This window comes from Phasianus colchicus, chromosome 2, assembly GCF_987193195.1.
Source record: "Phasianus colchicus chromosome 2, bPhaCol1.hap1.1, whole genome shotgun sequence".
Taxonomy (NCBI): domain Eukaryota; kingdom Metazoa; phylum Chordata; class Aves; order Galliformes; family Phasianidae; genus Phasianus; species Phasianus colchicus.
In genome coordinates this window covers 88,402,149-88,421,128 of record NC_143437.1, presented here as the reverse complement: position 1 = coordinate 88,421,128, position 18,980 = coordinate 88,402,149, and the positions used below count along the sequence as shown (strand labels likewise).

Genomic DNA, 18,980 nt, shown 5'->3' with positions numbered 1-18,980 from the left:
ACTTGTCCAAAGAGGTAGAGTCACAAGTCTTTAAGGGTCACATTCACCCAGCATTTCAGAGCTCAGTCAAATGCAAATGATTGTGTATTTTCCAGACAGTCAGTACTCTGCAATGGTAGGAACCTTTTTATTTGTGGTCTATAATATTCAGCTGCCAAAGGAAGTTAGCAAAGAGGAAGTCAGAGCTTCTCTTCTTTTCAGGCTGAAAAGAATGTTGTGTAATCCCAGTTAGTTGTCGGAGTTGATATTGGGTCCAGTATAGTTTAACATCTTCGGTTATGATCTACATGATGGATGGAGGGAAGCCTCAGCAAACTTGCAGATAATACAAAAACTAGGAAGAGTGTTTGATATACTCTACGAGTGTGCCCCTTCAGAACAACCATGACAGGCTGGAGAAATGGACCAACAGGGAGGCCCCATGATGTTCAATAATCAAGAGAACATAACTGATATCGTATGGGAATTGTTGATGTTCTTCCCTTTTGACTTCCTGTTTGAAACCTTTATTCTAATGTGATATATAATCGCACCTCCCCTATGAGGACAGGCTGAAGGAGCTGGGCTTGTTCAACCTGGAGAAAAGAAGGCTGCGGGGTGACCTCATTGCAGCCTTCATGTACCTAAAGGGAGCCTACAAACAGGAAAGAATCAACTCTTTGAAAGGGTTGATAACTGCAGGATGAGGGGAAATGGTTTTAAGTTGAGGGAGGGAAGATTTCGGTTGGATGTCAGGGGGAAATTCTTTACAGAGAGAGTGGTGAGTTGCTGGAACAGGCTGCCCAGAGAGGTTGTGGATGCCCCATCCCTCGAGGTGTTCAAGGCCAAATTGGATGTGGCCCTGGGCAACCTGGTCTAGCATTAGGTGGGAAGGTTGGTGGCCCTGCATGTGGCAGGGGGGTTGGTGTTTCATGATCCTTGAGGTCCCTTCCAACCCTGGCAATTCTGTGATTCTGTGATATAATAATGCAAAAAGTTGACTCTTCTAATCAATATCCTTGCAAGGTTTTGAAGTGTAATGTGGCTATACATAGAAATATGACTGGTATTTTCATCATTTGATTTATTTATACTTTGAGATTGCTTGATTTTACATAGAATCATTCTATTTGGATAAACAAAATATCAAGCTATCTATTGTAACTGCACTGTTAGTTTTAATTTCTTTAATTAATTCAAATGGTTTGCTTTTTTAGAAATTATAGATGTTCTACTTATTATTTGATTTATTTTAGGTTCTGTGTTCTTTGGAATTTGGGCACTGGATGTCGGAGGAACCATATGAACTTTCTTCCAACTTCCCAGCTGCTCCTGTAAGTTTAATTGCCTTTTAAGCTTGTTAACATTCTTTTGTTTCTCTAAGAAATGATTTGCCCTGTACATAGGTTTTGTGAGCAAGAATGGCATATAGAAAAAAAAAACAGTTAAAGAAAATGCCATAAGGAGTTATTTTCTACAGCATCTTGTACTTTTTGAAGTGTGTACAACCACTAACTTCTGGAGAATTCTGCAAAACCTTTGGTATGCATAGAAAATACAAAAGATTGATTCACCAATTAAAAATTGAATCAATTTGCTTCTTTCTTAAATACTAATGCACTTTAATTTGTGGCTTTTTGATTATTATCCTCACTTGAATGTATACTGGAGAGACATGTTATTGCCTTATGAGATGTCTCTGGTCATGGTGTCAGTGGTTTCAGCCCAGAAATGACTTTGGGGATGTAGAAGTACTGCAGGCTTCTAAAACTAATTTTTTTCCTGTCTTTAATTCTCACTATACCGTGTTACAAACTACTGCAAAAGTGTTTTTGTTGAAGGGTGGTGTATCTGTACAGATCTAAGTGTATCTGCACATGTTGTAATGGATTAAACAGTAATTTAATTTTGGATATAAAATATTCTATCAGGTTAGTAGTTGATTGCTGTAACTTTGTCAAAAGATTTTCACGTTTTCTATTACACTGTTGCAGCAGCTAGATAAATATTTTTTTATCTGCTACTTGTCTCTCAAAGTTTCTAACAGGCTTTGAAGAAAAAAACATTTAATTGAGGTTGAATTTTACTACTACCATAGTTGTATTAACTGCTAAGGAGTTATTTTAAATGTTCTTTTTAAATCTATATATTTTTGTAAATTTATATGTTCAAGATGAAGTCTTTATTTCATTATTTTAAGCTCTAAGTTCTCAAAGTGTAGGGAATCTGTAATAGTTTTCCTGAAATAAGCCCAAAGAAATTAATCATCAATTACAATTTTGTATATTTTCCTGAAGAATTCAGTTTTTATATAGCAAATCCATGAATGGCAGTGTTTAATGTGAAGAATATATTAGCATGTTCTTTTCTTTTCCTTTTTTCTACATTTGTACAAAAAGAAAACAACACTATTTCAGGCCAAGCTGCTTTGAGCTTTCTGTTTCTTCTCAGACCACCTTGTCTCCTAAGTATGTTATCAGTAACAACTTGCACGGCATTCTTTGGAAGTGATTCCAGCTGGTGTCAGTTTCTAGATTCTGTTTACAGTTTTTATTCCCAATGCAGAGCTTCAGAAGGGTGGAGAGATGGTGAGGAGATAAAATTGAAGGAGGTATGCATTGCTTGTTTGCAGGGTGCTTTTGTTGAGGAACAAAGTTGATGTTGAAAGTCATAATTCCATCACCTTCCTAATCATTCCTTTCTTGAGTCATTCTGAAGTCCAACTGTAACAGATACCTTATATTTAAAGATAAGATTTTCATTTGAGCTTGAGTGGAGTTTCTTATTATTTCTTCTCAAGAAGCAATATGGAAAATGAAAGGGCATTCTACTTTTATATACTGTTTATTTGATTACAAGCAGGAATTAAAGAAGGGATTATATTACTGTTGTATTCTGATTTTTTTGTACCGAGTCCAAAGAAGTTGTTGCAGTCATCTTCCTGTAGTATTCTTTCTAAAATATCCTCTTCTCTCTTCACTTCGATATTTCTAAGCAATGCAATCTCATTTAGATAATGTGATGATATCACTGTAAAACTTATTTATTCTAAAATTTTACGTTCATGTTAATGAATAACTACTCGAGTCTAATGGTTGGCAACTCTGCCTATGGCAGGTGGGTTGAAACTAGATGATCTTTGAGATTCTTTTCAATCCAGGCCAACCTATAATTATATTTTAAAATTTAATTAATTTAAAGTCTTGTTAAACAATTGGTCTGCTAAAGATCTATCTCAGCATCTTTGATGAATAGTCATCAGAAGGAACCTTTTACTTCATGTTTTTCCCCAGCAAATTGAAACTAACCATGCAGTGTATAGTTTTGTACCTTTATTTTCTTACTAAAACAATGATGTTTAATAATCAGAAGTCGGCATCTTTTTTCTTGGCCAGGTTAAGCATGCATACTGTGCCAGATTCCATTGCATTTTGTTAGATGATTTTTTTAGATTATTGGGCTGAGTATGCTTACCGTCACAAATATTGGGAGTATTTTCTTTAGTCATCTGATGAAATGCAGTGAGGGAGGAAGCATGTTTTTTCTATCCAATTTTATGGAATCATAAAATATCCTAGATTAAGACGTAACACAAAGTTTAGTTCAGTACCCTGTTCTAAGCAGATATAATTGGATGAAGATAATCAAGGACTTTTCTGGTCCACCCTCATGGTATTAAACAAATAAATAGGAGTCCAGCTAAGTAGAATTTCCCAAATTCCAACTTACGTTCATTGTTCCACTATACTACACTTCCAAGAAGGGATCTGGCTCTGTTTTCTCTGTGTCAGGTAGCTGTAGACAGCAGTAAAGTCTTCCCCTCTCCTGTCCAGGTGGAAAAATGCCGTCTCTTTTTTGTATGTCATATGCAGTAGCTCCCCTACTGTATTGGTCTTTAATTTCAAGAATTTCTAAGAAATGTCTTGAATTTTGTGAAGTGATTTTTAGACTGACATCTGCATATCCTTAAAAGTTTCCAGGATAAATAATAAATTACTTAAACAGTAATCTTAGATACATTGAGATTATTGTGCACAACTCTTCAGATGATGATTGTTAATTTACATTTATTAAATTTATTTAAAATCAGTTCATGAGGTAATATTGGGAGTATTTTTTATCTCTGATACTCCTTAGTAGTGCAGATACACATTTTTAGTGAAGAAGAGGTGGTGTTGCAAGTGGTAGAGTATTCTGATAGCAGTTTTAATGACTTCCAGTATGAAATGTAGTTTAAAAAAAAGCAAATGTTACCCAGTAGATGAATTTATTCACATTGTGTCATACACAGAGGCCTATTTCTTCATGGAGAATTTTGAGGAGGGGGGGAAAAAAAAACAAACCAACAGTATGTTCTTAGGTAACCTTCATATTTTTTTCCTGTTTTTTCAAATGTAGAAATTTGTTTCTTAAGACACAAGCATAAACTGAATTGCATCAAGGAACATCCACATGGTTTTTAGATTGTTTTTACAAAATGTGTAGAGGACCATGGTACCACGTGATAACTGATTGTGACAGGCAATCAGGCATCTGGTGTTAATGCTATTGTCTCCCTTTATAAAATACTGCTCCATTATTTTATGGATAGTTGACAAGGAAATAAAAAAGTGCAATCATCAGAACAATGTAAAGAAACTCATACTATATTATAACTTGCAGGGATTTCTGTAAATTAAAGGTTGTGATCCATAAACATAAACTGGAAAAAAACAGTGATTTTGTACATGGCATTTTCCAAGAATAAATGCAAAGTCCTCTGTTAAATAAAGTAATACAAACTATTGGAAAAAATCCCTGAACAAGAGTAAGAAGTTAAGAGGCTATGGGGGAGAGAATGTATTAAGTAGTATATTAAGCTAATTACAGGACGATATATTTTTATGTACATAAACAGCAAACATACTCAGAGAGATAAATAGTTCTAGATCTAGGTAAATTTTATATTAGAGTAATGTTTGAAGTTCAGTGACAAGGCAAAATGCATATTTCTAAAACTATTTTAGATATTTTTCACAGTTCCAGTTATTTACTAACACATACATAATATAAATGATCAGTAAAACACAGTCCTTCAGTTGTCTAACAGTTTCTTGGATATTCTTTTTATTCAGTCATTTGGCCAAATCACTGTTATATCGGGTTGATGCCTTAGGCTTTGTATCTAGTTGAATAATATGAGCTTTAACTGATCAAGACTATTGCAATTCAAGAATTGGAATGAGCTGATCTCTTCAGAATGCTAGTGCATGTATTCTGGGCTTGAAAATGAGAGTTGCAGATGTGTTTATATGCTTGGCAAGTAAAGTCTTTGAAGACTATACAATACATAATTCACATAAGAATGCAAAAGCATTTAGAAATCTGCTGGTCGAATCATCATAGTCGTGGCTTTGAGAGAGTATCCCGAGCCTTTCCAGTAGTACCACTTAATGCCATTGAACTTGTTGTTGTTCTGTCGTAATGGATAATACATTCCATTGAGGTTAGAAGGACCACATGCATCAAACCACCACCCTGCAAGACCAGAACACAAAGATAAATACCAGCAAATGAAAATGTCAGCACAGATAATTTTTAAAATAGCATACATGAAGATTTTAACACTTTATTGTCCCAACATGAGAAACAAACCCAAACCCAGTATTTAATTCTCATGATTTTGGAGTGTTAATATAAAAGATTTACACCCAGCCCAGTAAGGAAAGGTATTAATTACATATTCTTAAAGCTTAATGTAATTAAGCTAGGAGTTTAAAGTTGAAAAGGGAAGGTATTCAATCTACCTTACTGATGTCAACTATTATTGACAATCCAAGGGCAGAACTGTACTCAAACTGTAATGATATTGAGTTTTCTTTGCTTTTCATCTGCCCTTTTGTAAATTCCTGTCCTTCACAGATGTTAATTCCTTTCTTAATTATTTTTAGAGGATTAATTCAGTTATTTGTTTTAGTTCTGTGTGCAGATCAGTTCAAAACAACTGTGTTGAAACTTGGTAAGGAGGAAAAAGCAGCCCAAACTTATTTTGCATCTTTGTGGTCTTGACCTGTTAGTTGGTCATAGGGAAAATTTATTTTTATTAATAGGATAATATTTTTATACTTCTGTTATGAAGGCGATAATGTGCGTGTTCTGTTTTACAGGGCAGCAGTCCAATTATCTTTTTGGATAAACTGAAAGTCTTTTGTGCTATGGGGAAACAAAGCATTTCTTAAGAGATAACAGGAAAAGAAGTCAAATTTACAAAAGTAGTTGTTTGCATTACAGAATGTGGAAGGCTAGATTGACAAATTATAGAGTGACTTGTGTAGCTAAAGGTAAAAACTTCATTGAAAATTCCAATAGTTTTATGAACAGTCACTACAAAAGTGTAGATGCCTCTCACATGGTTTACCTTAAATGCATGTATTGACATTTCATAATTGTATTGACATAAATACTTGTACCCTTCTGCAGCACGTACTGTGTATTCATCAAGTCTGTGAGTTTTCTTCTCCTCTGAATAGTTAGAGAATAGTTAGATTTGTGCCTAGACAATCAAGAGCCATTTCGGAGACCACCTCTAAAACAAATTTTGAAGTGCTTTGGTGTTTTGATGTTTGGGACTCTGTTATCATTCCTTGGAAGAAAAATTTGCTCCTACTCTTCTTAGTTTCACAATCACAGTCTTTCTTGTACCTAAGCAGCTTGAGAGGCTGCTTACCTTTTTCTCCCCAGATTTTAACTTTTCGTTTTACTTTAACCTCTGTCGAATAATATTTGTCAGAATATTTCATTTGGAGTCACCACGCTAGTGTTTCCATCAGCTCTGGACTTCTTCAATAATCAGAATTTACTAAGTTGAAATTATCACTGTTTATCTCATAGACAATTCCAGTGCCAATAAAAATAGGAAGACTGAGAAACAAAAAAACATTCCTACCTCCTGTTAGCATTTGTGAACATTTGCAAATACATTTGTCATTGTCTGCATCCTTTGTGCTAAAATCATTTCCTGGTTGGCTTATACTACTTATTTTGCCTGCTGTCCCAGTAAGTCCTTTAAGGTGGATCCTGTAGAAGTGGGGAACAGAAAGACAAATATTACATTGAAGTTGAGCATTCACTGTTGTGAATGGTATCACATCATTTTTTCATGAATGGAAATGGTCATCATAATACCTTGATGAACAGCCTCCATTTGTAGAAATGAACATCTTGTTCATGTCATATTAGAAGAAAACAAGAGTGGATAGATTATAAATTGTCTTGGATATAATATCTTAATGTTTCTTAATATTTTAAATGCATTATGTGCATTTTTAATCAAGCTTAACAAAAACTTTTTTTGTTTTTATTTTGCTTTTAACACAATATAGCAATCTAGCATTACAACTTCGCAGCTACGAGAGACAGGAACATCTCCTGGACTTTCAAATACCAACTAGTAACTGATGCTTTAGGATCTTCTAAATGTTTCATTTTTCACTTTCCAAATTTTTCTTTATTTTCACAGCTTCCATAGGTTTCACTAGGTTGGATCTTCACAAGTATTTAACAGTTTGTTTCACTTATCTGGCAAGTTAAGCTTGTATCTGCTTATATCTAATTGTATCTTGTCTGTATCTGCTTGTATCTTCTACCTGTATCTGCTTGTGCACTCCAGTCTCTCGCAGGGGTAGAGGGATCAGGGTGCTGAACATGGGAAGCAGTTACACAGCTCTGACAATTTCAATGTTATGAAATTGTGTGTGTGTTGAACTGAGAGGACTTGAACCCTCTGCCCCCATATTAATTCTTTGCTGATTGCATTTCTGCGTCAAATAGCTTACCCTTCTCACAGTTATTCTACTGTATGTATGAGAACCAGCTTCTCCCCAGATAGGTCTTGATTTTGCACGTCATTCTCTGCTTATGATAGATATTGTTTTTGGTAGTTTAACAGATTGTTTTTAACCCATTTTATATTCTTTTTGTGAAAATATTAGGAACAAATGAATTTCCAAAGATTAACTCATTACAATTTTTCTCTAAAATCTCAAAGTTAAAGATCCTGTTTTTCCTAATGGCAAGTTTAAAGCTTTATATTCAAACACTGATCCCTGTAAGCCAGTTTCAAAAGTATTGCTAAATGTTCTGAGCAGAAAGCATGAACCTAGGCCTGAATTGCAAATACAATTTGAAGCCTAATGCAGGCAAAGATTTATTCATGGTTTTTAAAAATATGGCTTAGAAAAACAGGAGATCATAGTCAATTGATGTAAATTGAAATGAGGGATTGTGACTAGATGTTTTCACCCTGAGGACAGGTGATCAATGGAACAGGCTATGAAGCCTCCATTTTTTGGAGGTTATGAAGGCCCATGTCAATAAAGCCTTGAGCAACCTAGTCTGAGATCAAGTAGTTGGGCACAAAACAAGTTCGTTCTGAATTCAATTCTTCTGTGATTCTGTGAAATTTTAATTTTATGAACCAACTCATGATCTTCCAGCATTCAGATGTTTTAATGTTTTTAATGTAATGAAAGTTGCCTTTGAATGCTTTTTTCCTTTTTTTTTAATTCATGTTAATCTGTTCTTTAAACCACTGCATCGATGATGCATTCCATGTTTGGTTGCATTTTGAAATAAAGGATCTATTTACTGACAGTCATCTTAGTTTTCAGTGATTGTTTTTTAGTAGCATAACTGGACAAGGGCAATGACCTATTTCACAAAAGTTGTCTTTGTAAGTATTTTAAAGCATTACTTAAAAAAAAAAAAGTCTCTGCTGTTGATTCTAACTGTTCCCAGATGAAAAAAACATTTGCTTTGGAGATGAGACGGCTGTGCACTGCTAAGGCATTAAGATCTTACATTCAGAGTGATGGAGATACCGATAGTTTTAGATTGCTTTGCATAGAAGAATTGAGTTGAAGTAACAGTTTCAGTTCTCTCGGGTATCAGATTGACTTTGTTTACATCAACTAGATGTTAAGAGATCTTGGAGAAATGTAGCTAAACATAGCTTTGTGAATCTGCAAGATTCTTACGAAGAAACATTTCCTGGACCATGCAGCAGGATATTAACAGTTATTCTGTACACTCTAGTTCTCCTGCATCTAATCATACTGTATGTACTGCTTTGACAGAGAGCCTGCAGAATGAAATATGAACTGCCCATATATTTCAGTTGTGACTGATACTATTTTAAAGTGTATAATTCTTTGATAATGTTTCATTTCTAACCAAACAGGTATGAAAAAATATGAAGCTATACATTTTGAAGTGAAATGGTAGCATAAATAAAATGTGCAATAAAAATTGCTTTTTAAAATGACAGTTTTATAAGGAATGAGACTGGACATTCAGTATTAACTTTATTTTCATATGTAGGAGCATTATTTTTAGAGAATCAGGACAGTGGATTGTGGAACAATAAGGTAACATTACTGTGCTCAGAAAGCTCCTACTATCAAATGACTGAAGTAGAAAATCTCCTTCAAGTTTTGTCTGTTTTACTCAACCACCTTCCAGAAATCTATTTATTCCTTGGAATCATGATTTTATATTTTCTTTTTCTTTTTTTTTTTTTCTTTATATTCAGAAAGCCATCTGCAACATTAATCTAGCAAATTGTTTCCCTTATTTTTTATGTAAATAACAATGATAGACATTAGTTCTACAGAGTAGAGTTGGCTTCAAATTTTCTTTAAAAACTCAGGAATTGTTTAATTTTATTCTGGTAAAGAGATACCTAACTAGTAGTCTAAGCCATACTATTTAAAGGCAATGTAATTCAGTAATAGAATTTAAGATATATTTCTTTAAAATGTGAATAGCAGTTACCTAGCTGCATGAAACAAAATTCTGTTCAGAAGAAAGGAAAAGCAAATCCAGAAGTAAAATTTATCTAAAAGTTCTCTTTGAAAAACTAGCCTATGGTTTTATGTTTTAATAAAGAAAAAACCTATCAGGAAAAACCAGCCTACCCCCCACCCACCCTATCTGCTGCTGAGCTTTAAGTGTTATCAAGTGCATACATAAATGGATTAATTACTGTAGATAGCTGTTATTACTCTCTGTTAAGAATATACTTGGATGGATCTTTTATGCCCAGAGCAGAAGATGGACACAGGTTCTCTTTTTTTATTCCCCTCTTTTCTCTGCAACAGCAGATGTGTTCTAACTTCTTGAAAATTCTGCATTACTATCTGCTGCATTGGTATATTTATCTGATATTATATGATACCATCTCTTCATCTTCACGAATCTCTTTACATTCACCCAGGGTGTGCTAGTAAACATACACTGTTTCCTTTGAAATGATGTAGGGAACAGGTTAAAACAGAACAAGAATGTAACACATGTACACAATTTAAAATAATCATCAGTTCATTTTTTTTAAATTCAGTTCAAATTTTTCTGCTTACCTGTATTTTTGTTCTTCATTTGCTAGATAGAATTGGTCATACAAAGTATACGCTTCATTTCCTTCCCAGTCCTTCAGGATTATTTTAAGAACATAGCGCTTCTGATTAGTCAGTTGAGAAACAAACTCATTTCCTAGCCAGTACTCCCCAGCAGGATCACCAAATCCCTGTAATTCAACACATGAAACACAGTTACTTAAATACATAACTTTTTTCCTTTGAGTTTGAAGAGATCCCTTGATCAGTTCTTAACTTCAGTCGGCTAACTCATAGTTTTACTGGATCTGTGAAGGTTAAAGATCTTTATCTGAAATAATGTATCAGTATTACTTAATAGACCTGGGGCAAGTTGCCAGAGGAAACACTAATATAGGTAACTTAAAAATATAGACATATCAGTTGATGAAAGGAAAATGAAATTTCTCTTTAAAAACAAACATCACACTTGTATAAATTGTTTGTCAAGGCAGATTTACTACTCTGACACTTTAAAAATGAACATCTAAGGATAAAGACAGCTTTCAAAACCTGCTTACGTTCTAAGGATGCTATTTGTATTACTTTATCAGCAAATTTCAGATTATAATATCCAATATTAATGCCTCCAAAAACATTGCTTACTATCTTGTACTCTTTCCATGTCCGGTGAAAATCCACACTTCCATCTTCACGTCTCTGAAGAACTGTCCAACCTCCTCCATTGCTTTCCATGTCACAGTAGGCCTATCAAAGTAATTACGTAACAGTGTAAGTTCCTGCACTCAAGTGAAAATGAAAACAGAGAGTATATGTTTTATGTAGTTCTCCATCCTGGCAAGTTTCAAAGTGTGTAATGTGTATTAACCTAAAAGTGTTGGTTTTCATAATTTTCATACAAATCATTTGTGATATCCAAAATAACCTTTTGGTGGTATTCCTTCTTACCAAAATCGTTGTCACAGTGTACCTATACATGCCCTTAAATCATGACTGAGTTGCACTGAAGCTATGTCTTTCTCATCCTCTTCCACTAGAGGTGTTCTTATTAGCGCTAGCAGTGAGACTCTGGAACAGATTGTGCATACCCCCTCCCTGTAAGCATTCAAGGGCAGGCTGGATGGGGCTCTGAGCAACCTGGTTTAGTCAGAGGCATCCCTGCCTATAGCAGGGGGTTGGAACTAGATGATCTTAAAGGTCCCTTCCAACTCAAACCATTCTATGATTTTAGTTCTTCAAACTGATAGGTGTGCCAGAAATGTTTTTGAAGGGAAAGCAAGCCCTCAGAGCCACTAATCTTAAACATATTAGTGTTTCATCAAGTTATAATACATAGGAAATCCAAAGCAGGTACTGTTTTTTAAGGTTATATCTAGCCTCTGTTCAACATCAGAGAATCGTTCAAATTCTCATAAAGATAGAAGAGGGAAAAAAGTGAGCTGGATCAAGAAATAGCAGTTAAAGTATGCCATGTGAATTAAATTTGACTGGAAGCAGCAAATTTAATTTATACTGCTGCATGTAATTTCTTATATATGAACTTTTTTAGTAATGTCTATATTTAATGACTGGTAATGGTTTGGTAAGAGCATAGAAATTGAACTTAGTAAAAATAAAAATTTCTTTGAGCATATTATCTAAGTTTCAATTCATCTGCAATTATTACTTTAAACATATAATGCCTTAAAATAGCAAAATATTTTAGTTCTAAAAAGATTGCAATATTCTCAAACTGGATGTCTTTAGACTTTGGCTTTTAGAGCCAAACGAGTACTGGCTCTAAAAGGAATATTTTGTATGTGGATGGCAAGATGGTTGACTTTATATGTACTATGTACTCTTTGGGATAAATACTGGGTAGTGGTGGTAGTGCAAATTTTTTTCTAAAAATGGAAAGCAATTTTAGTAGGAACTGCAATACAATATAGAAAATTTGAGAAGAATAGACTTTTCTTATCAACAATGATGGCATAAATTTTATGTAAACATTATCGTATATTTCTTCTACACACACACAAAAATTCATCAGTAAGTGCTTCCCAAAGATGACAGTTAGATGTTCAAAATAGAAATTCTTTTCTTTATTGGGTGGAAAATATGGCATAAGAAAAGGGAATTTAACGGTTTACATTGATGCTGTATAGAGTCATAATAGCTGTTGTGAAAGGTGATTTAGTGAAAGATGATTATTGTTGTTTGAGATTTCAGTGTATGGTTTCCTGCTGTTGTACTTCACAGTTGTACACTTGCCCCCTTGTAATAGCTAAGAAGTTGATATAATTTTTACCATCTGTAAGTATAATAATATGAAACATTTTGCTTATGGGCTTGACTGGTATTGTATAATTTTATATATTCATAAGTATTTTTAAGGATGGAGATAGCCTATTTGGTACAATAAAGATTAAGGAAAAGATTCACTTAGTTTAAAATAAGTACAATAAAATGCTGTTTTAGCCAGTAGATGGAAAAGATTCTTAATGATCTCTCTGTGTGAGAAATCTAGGGAGAGAAAGTATTTATTTGTACTAAAAAAAAAATCATTTTTCATTAAAATGATACACATTGGAGGCTTTCTCTAACTGTCATTTCTAAAATACAGCTCTTCTGACCTTTCCTTCTAGCCTAGGTTTTGTATTCTAAAGGAAGAAATGTAACATTTCATAGAACTAGTAAAAATAGATACCAAGATTAGACAGGCAGCAGGAGTCTTCAAACAGCTGCCAAAATGAATAAAGAGATTAGCATCTCAAATTACAACAAATTGGCAAGGGACGTATATGATTTATCTTGTGTACTGCTTCAGTACTTGCAGTTCTAGCAGTAGAAGCACTGTGAAAGTTAGCCTTTTGTGATGAATTGACAGCATAAGTAGAAAAAAGGGCAACTGATGTAACCTATCTGGACTTCTGCAAGGCCTTTGACTTATCACTTATCACTAAATTGGAGAAAGATGGATTTTAAGGTAAATACAAAATTGGTTGAATGGTCACAGTCAGAGAGTTGTTGTTAATGGCTCTATGTCTAGGTGAAGGCCAGTGATGAGTGGTATCCCTCAGGTGTCCATCTTGGGACCAGTGATCTTCCACAGCTTTATCAGAAAGTGGAATTGAGAGTACTCTCAGCAAGTTTGTGCGTGAAACCAAGCTGAGTGGTACAGTTGACACAACAGAAGGGAGGGATGTCATCCGGAAGGATTTGGACACACTGAAAACTGGGCACACGATAATCTAATGAGGTTTAACAAGACCAAGTGCAAGGTCTTGTACTTGAGTTGGGGCACTCCTAGATATGTGTACAGACTAGGGGAAAAACTATTTTAGAGCAGCCAGAAGATCTTAGGAGTGTGGGAGATGAAAAACTTAACATGAATCAGCAGTGTGGGCTTGAAGCCCAGAAGGCAAACTGCATACTGGGCTGCATCAAAAGAGAGGTGGTCAGTAGGGTGAGAGAGATGATTGTCCTGCTCTGCTATTGTGAGGCCCCATCTGGAGTACTGCATGAAGGTAGGGGGCTCCCAACTCAAGAAAGATTGGAGCTTTTGGAACAAGTCCAAAAGCAGATCACAAAAATTATCAGAGGACTGGAATACCCTTCCTATGAAGAGAAGTGGGGGAGCTGGGCTTATTCAGCCTTGACGATGCTCAGGGGAGACCTGATATCAGCCTTCCAGTACTTAAAGAGAGCTTGTAAGCAGGAGATAAATCAAATTTCTACACAGGTAGACAGTGATAGGACAAGGGGGGAACAGTTTTGAATAAAAGAGGTGTGATTTAAACTATATGTTGGGAAATTTTTTCACTGAGAGAGTGGTGAGGTGTGGAACAGGCTGCCCTGAGACGTTATAGTTGCCCCATCCCTGGAGATTATTCAAGCCAGGTTGGATGCTGCCCTGTACAACCTGATCTAGTGCCTGATTTAGGGGTTGGCAACCCTACCTGCAACACACAGGTTGTAACTAGAGGATCTTTGAGGTCCCTTTTGACCCCAGCCAATCTATGATTCTGTGACAGCTAAAGAAAACTGTTTTTCACCTTCAGCTGAGGATCAGTGCTATACTATATACTATAAGATGCGTATAACCAAAAGTAGTCCTTATTCCAAAGATATAAGTGTTTGCAGATCCAGTCTCTGAATGGTGAGACCAGCTAGGATATCAGGATGAATAACCACTACAGTTTTCATACCACAGCAGCTGTGGATGTTTCGCTTTGCATCACTTTGCATCACTTCTGGCTGTTTTCAGAGCTGTGATGCTCATAAATTGCTTTTTAGTCATGATGCTCAATGATCAATGATGAAAGTGAGGTGATCAGACTTCCAAAACTCAGAAAAAAAAAAACCCTTATCAAACCACCACCCATTACTGTATTAAAGAAGCTGCACATACACCCTTTTTTAGTGCTTAAGGTTTGAAACTCGTGATGTATGTGTGTTTTAGCTCTAAATTTCATGGAATGGACTCCTTCTGGAGATAACTTATCTAGTGGTCTATGTGATCACTTATTAGAAAAATTATGCGAAAATATTTTTGCTGATAAATTCAGGTTTGCCTATATCACGTTCTGCAATGAAGTTTTGTTTAAAGAAAATGGCTTATTTGAAATGTATGAGTTCTGCAATGAAAGCCCTGCTCAGTGGTGGTGGAAATGGAGAACAGCTCTGACACTGTTTTAAAGATTTGGGACACTATGTTGGTAATGGTTGTGGTAGTGGTTAAGCCTAACATAAGGGAGTCGTCCAGGCTCAACTGTTCTAACTATAATCAGGAGGTTAAGTGGTTCAAGTTACTCCTGTAAACACAAAGCTACTGACTTTTCATGGGTTTGCTTCTGCCGTTTTTCCTTACGTCAGCAGTCTCTTGTTGTTTTTCCTCTGTGTTTTTAAAAGGACTTAGCTTTTGTCCTGATGCAGAACAGGAAAGTTTGAAAATATTAATGGAATGAAATAATTGTCTTCCTTTCAGCTCTCAGTATGCAATATTTTAGTTTTATATTATGATGGGAGACAAATTAGTAGAGTGGGATCAGTTACACAGATTACACAGAAGTTGTTTATAAGCTTGTTGAGAGGTCAGAAGGTGTTACGAGAGGAAAAGATGAAAACATAAACAGCAGTGCAGCACTTCTGGCAAATGAAAAAGGTCATTTTGTTTCCTGGTTAGAGTGGCTATAAACAGTTGAAAATGGTAAAACATGTTGATTATCCCTAAACCTTCTCTTCCCTTTGACAACTCCTCTTATGCATTTCTATTTATAGTAAAACAAACAAACAAACAAAAAGCCTGTATCAGATTAGAACTTTTTAGGTTTTTTTTTTTTTTTTTTAATTCAAGCTTTTTTGTTTGTCATTTTTATTTTATTGGAAGTAGGCAGAATAAGATTAAAATTCTTTTAACATTTAATTAAATTTAATTAAATTACTGTGTTGAACCTGTTTTTTTTAGCCTAGTGAATCACTACTGTTAAAATGCTGCAGGGTTTTTTTTTTGTGGTTTTCTATTTTTTATTTTTTTTTGCTAAGTGTTTTAGGCCTTCATGTTCAAAGGTAAAGCATTCAGTGCTTTACAGTCTAAGAAACTGTTTCAGGAATGCAGTATTTTAAGTTTCATTCTGGTAGAAATCTGAGTTGCTTTAAGTTCTCAGATCATATAAACTGACTAAAAGTTTGACTTTGCAAACACAGTGTTTCTGATCAGAAATTACCATTCTGTAATATGGCATGCACTTGTGTCCACTTTTAGAAAATACTGATGCTCTTTGTACTTGAGAATAAAATTAGAACCAAAGGTAAAGTCACGAGGCAAGTCGTATTAGGAGATACAAGGACTGTATCTTGTCCTGAGATGTCTAGGAAAGACCACTGCAATCTTTTCCTATAGAGATGCAGTAACTTGCACTTAGAGTTGTGATTGTAGACATCTATGCTATTTAAATACCCTTTTGCTTCATGCATAACACTACACTTTATTTCATCTTATGTAACTAATTTTCTTGTGAAGCAGACGTGTCAAATATAGATGAGGTTATTCCAAAGGAAAAGCAGTCTATTTTCTGGAGACACAAATTTGCAGATACCATTATTTCACTAGATGTTATCTGCAGAAATTGTAGTTTTTGTGTTTTGTATTTTGTGGATCTTACCCAAACAAATGGCTTATTTCCTTTAGTTGAGAACTTTTAAGGGTAAAGATCACAACGTCTGCCTTGGGCTAGATGAAATCTTTTTAACCAATTATTTACTACTACAGTTTTACCATTTGCTTTTCCGAATGTTCCTTCACTTTCTTACACTTTGTGTTGTTTTTCCTTTTTCTAGGTTTTAAAAGATATTGAACTACAGCAAAGCCACTTATCTTACCTTTTATTTAAGCTATTTAAGGCAATAGTTTCAAGGAAATTTCTTTATCACCTTTTGTTATTTGTACTCATCTAAACTGAATCTCACACATGGGTTCAGTACTAATAGATTGCTTACATGACTACACACCCCTGAGAACTCTTCCATGTCCCTTTTTTCTGAAGTCTGATTTTAACTCCTTTTACTACTTGAAGGGCACTGAACATGTGAAGAACTTAGAGGAAACGCGAGAATGTTGGCCCACCTGGCTGCCTTAAATGCTAGCTTTGACTTTCCTTTTTTGAGGGTATTGTGATCTTCAGCTTGAGAAGCTGCAGAGGAAGCTCTAGTTCAGTGTGATATCTCATGGAATGCTGCATTCTTCTAACATCCAACAATAAACTAGCTGTTAAAGTAGTCAGTGGTCGTCATGTCTGTAAAATACTAACAGGTGATATACACTGGTTTGTCCTGATCATGGGACAGGACTATCTTCCAAGAAGAGCACTATTTTATTTGGAGGCTTTCTTGCATTTTAGGCTGTCATTGTTATCTGCGCCATTCAGCATGTAGGGCAATTGTATTGGAGTTGGAGATTTGATAACCTTAAGAGCTTTCATCTTCTTTTCAGACACTCACATCCACATCTATGACTGCCTACATGAAAAAATGCTAACGTAGCTATTAAGTAACCCTTAAACTGGCATGTTTACTAGATCAAATAACTTTTCAACACATACTATATATTTATAGGCATCCTACCTTCTTTTCCTGTGCAGTGTTAGGAAATGTTAAGGTGTAGATTCCACTTGTTGTGAGTCCAGATTTGAAAGCTTCAGCACAGTCTTTGAAGCTGATTTGCTCCTCTTTAGCTATGAAGTTGTTCTTAGCTGCTAAAAATGCAATAGAGAGATAATTAAAATTTACTAACAGTCAGTTATGTAGTCAGTTTATAGCTTTGCGGTTCCAAACATATGCCTGGTTCTGAAAGAAATGACAGATTAAGTTACTAATTATGCTTTACATTATATTACTAAGAGATTTTATTCCAAAACAAGCATGGTTACTTGGCAGGTTGAAAAGTGTTGATGCTGAACAGAAACAACTTTGTATGTACCAAACTAAAGCTTGGCACCTCAGGCGAACTCACTCCTGAAACATCCCTTCTGGAATTCATTTGTGTAAAAGATACATTTTAATATCACTAAGCCTTCTTGTTTTACAGAACATCTTTTTGTTCAGTTCTTTATTAACTATGAAGGTTGGAATTTCCTGACATTTAGCCTGCTGACTGATAATTTCATATTTGACCCTTCGGAGGTTGGTTTTGTGTATTTTCCATTTTAATCTAACAAACACAGCCAGTTAGTACAAAGCTCTAGTTGCTATATAAGTATGTGCATGTATTATAGTTGTTTAGTATTCTGTTCTCTTTGGCTCACTTATTCATTATATTACCTGTTTTCATGTTTTGCCTTAAATATAAAAATAACACATTCAGTGTTTTAATTGCTTTTCCACACTCCATTGTTTGTAAACTGTCTTAGAAGCCTTCCCTGCTAATTTTGTCTTTTTGGCAAACATTCATTATTTTTTCCATTCTGGCTTTAATGGTGGCGTAGCCAACATGACTTTGACTTGTTTACTTATTTGTGCACTAGCACAGCAGATAACATCAGCAGATAACATGTACAGCTTTGCTAATGGTATTTAAGGGAATGGTGCCAGTTATTAACACACACATGTAGGAAAAAAAAAAAAAAAAACAACTTTGGGATTTCACTTTGTTTAGAAAAACCTACAACATCATATTACTAAGGACTTTTTAAAGTGAGGACTTAAAGGACTTTATTTTTTAAAATGAGTACTTTCAAACACCCTTTTCCTTTTTTGATCCAACTAGAGTAATGCAATATAGTCCATTAATACTATTTTTTAAGTTGTAATAACTATTTAAGAAATTTCCTTGTATTTAATTTTAAATTCCTTTTTTTAGAGGTGGCTTGTGGATTTCTGGCTCAGATAGCTTTAAAGGCAAGCATGATAGATTCATTACTCTTTTATATAGCACATCTCTAACTTCTCCATATCGGACATGAAGTTCGAGATAAGAAATTTGTTCATATGTTTAACATTTATCCATAACTTTCACAAACCATAGCTTTTGTGGCTTTTAATGGAGGATGTGAACCTGCATAAATGTGGAATCTATTCTTTCCTTCAGGACTGCCAAGCATATAAGGAGTGAGATTATTGCCTACAAAATTTGTTACGCTGAATGATTTTTAGGAT

General features: G+C 34.8%; 2 protein-coding genes across 8 annotated transcripts in view; one reads left to right on the top strand and one right to left on the bottom strand.

Annotated features, from left to right (window-relative positions):
- The window catches only part of MCPH1 (microcephalin 1), a 122,018-nt gene that overhangs the window by 41,169 nt on the left and 61,869 nt on the right, over positions 1 to 18,980 (top strand). For 3 of the 4 annotated variants that reach the window (XM_031611213.2, XM_090136293.1, XM_090136292.1), the window contains exon 12: positions 1,236 to 1,313. In XM_031611213.2, the coding sequence (XP_031467073.2) occupies positions 1,236 to 1,313 (78 nt within the window). Of the gene's footprint in view, positions 1 to 1,235; positions 1,314 to 8,968; positions 9,407 to 18,980 lie in introns of those variants that run through there. The other variant, XM_090136291.1, reaches the window with a different exon arrangement.
- Positions 3,195 to 18,980, bottom strand: part of ANGPT2 (angiopoietin 2) — a 44,108-nt gene continuing 28,322 nt past the window's right edge. The window contains exons 5-9 of one of the 4 annotated variants that reach the window (XM_090136294.1): positions 17,451 to 17,578; positions 10,995 to 11,096; positions 10,374 to 10,540; positions 6,905 to 7,035; positions 3,195 to 5,496 (exon numbers count right to left, since the gene is read on the bottom strand). In XM_090136294.1, the coding sequence (XP_089992420.1) occupies positions 5,336 to 5,496; positions 6,905 to 7,035; positions 10,374 to 10,540; positions 10,995 to 11,096; positions 17,451 to 17,578 (689 nt within the window). In that variant the 3' untranslated portion in view covers positions 3,195 to 5,335. Of the gene's footprint in view, positions 5,497 to 6,904; positions 7,036 to 10,373; positions 10,541 to 10,994; positions 11,097 to 17,450; positions 17,582 to 18,980 lie in introns of all 4 variants that reach the window. The other 3 variants (XM_031611214.2, XM_031611215.2, XM_090136295.1) reach the window with 3 other exon arrangements.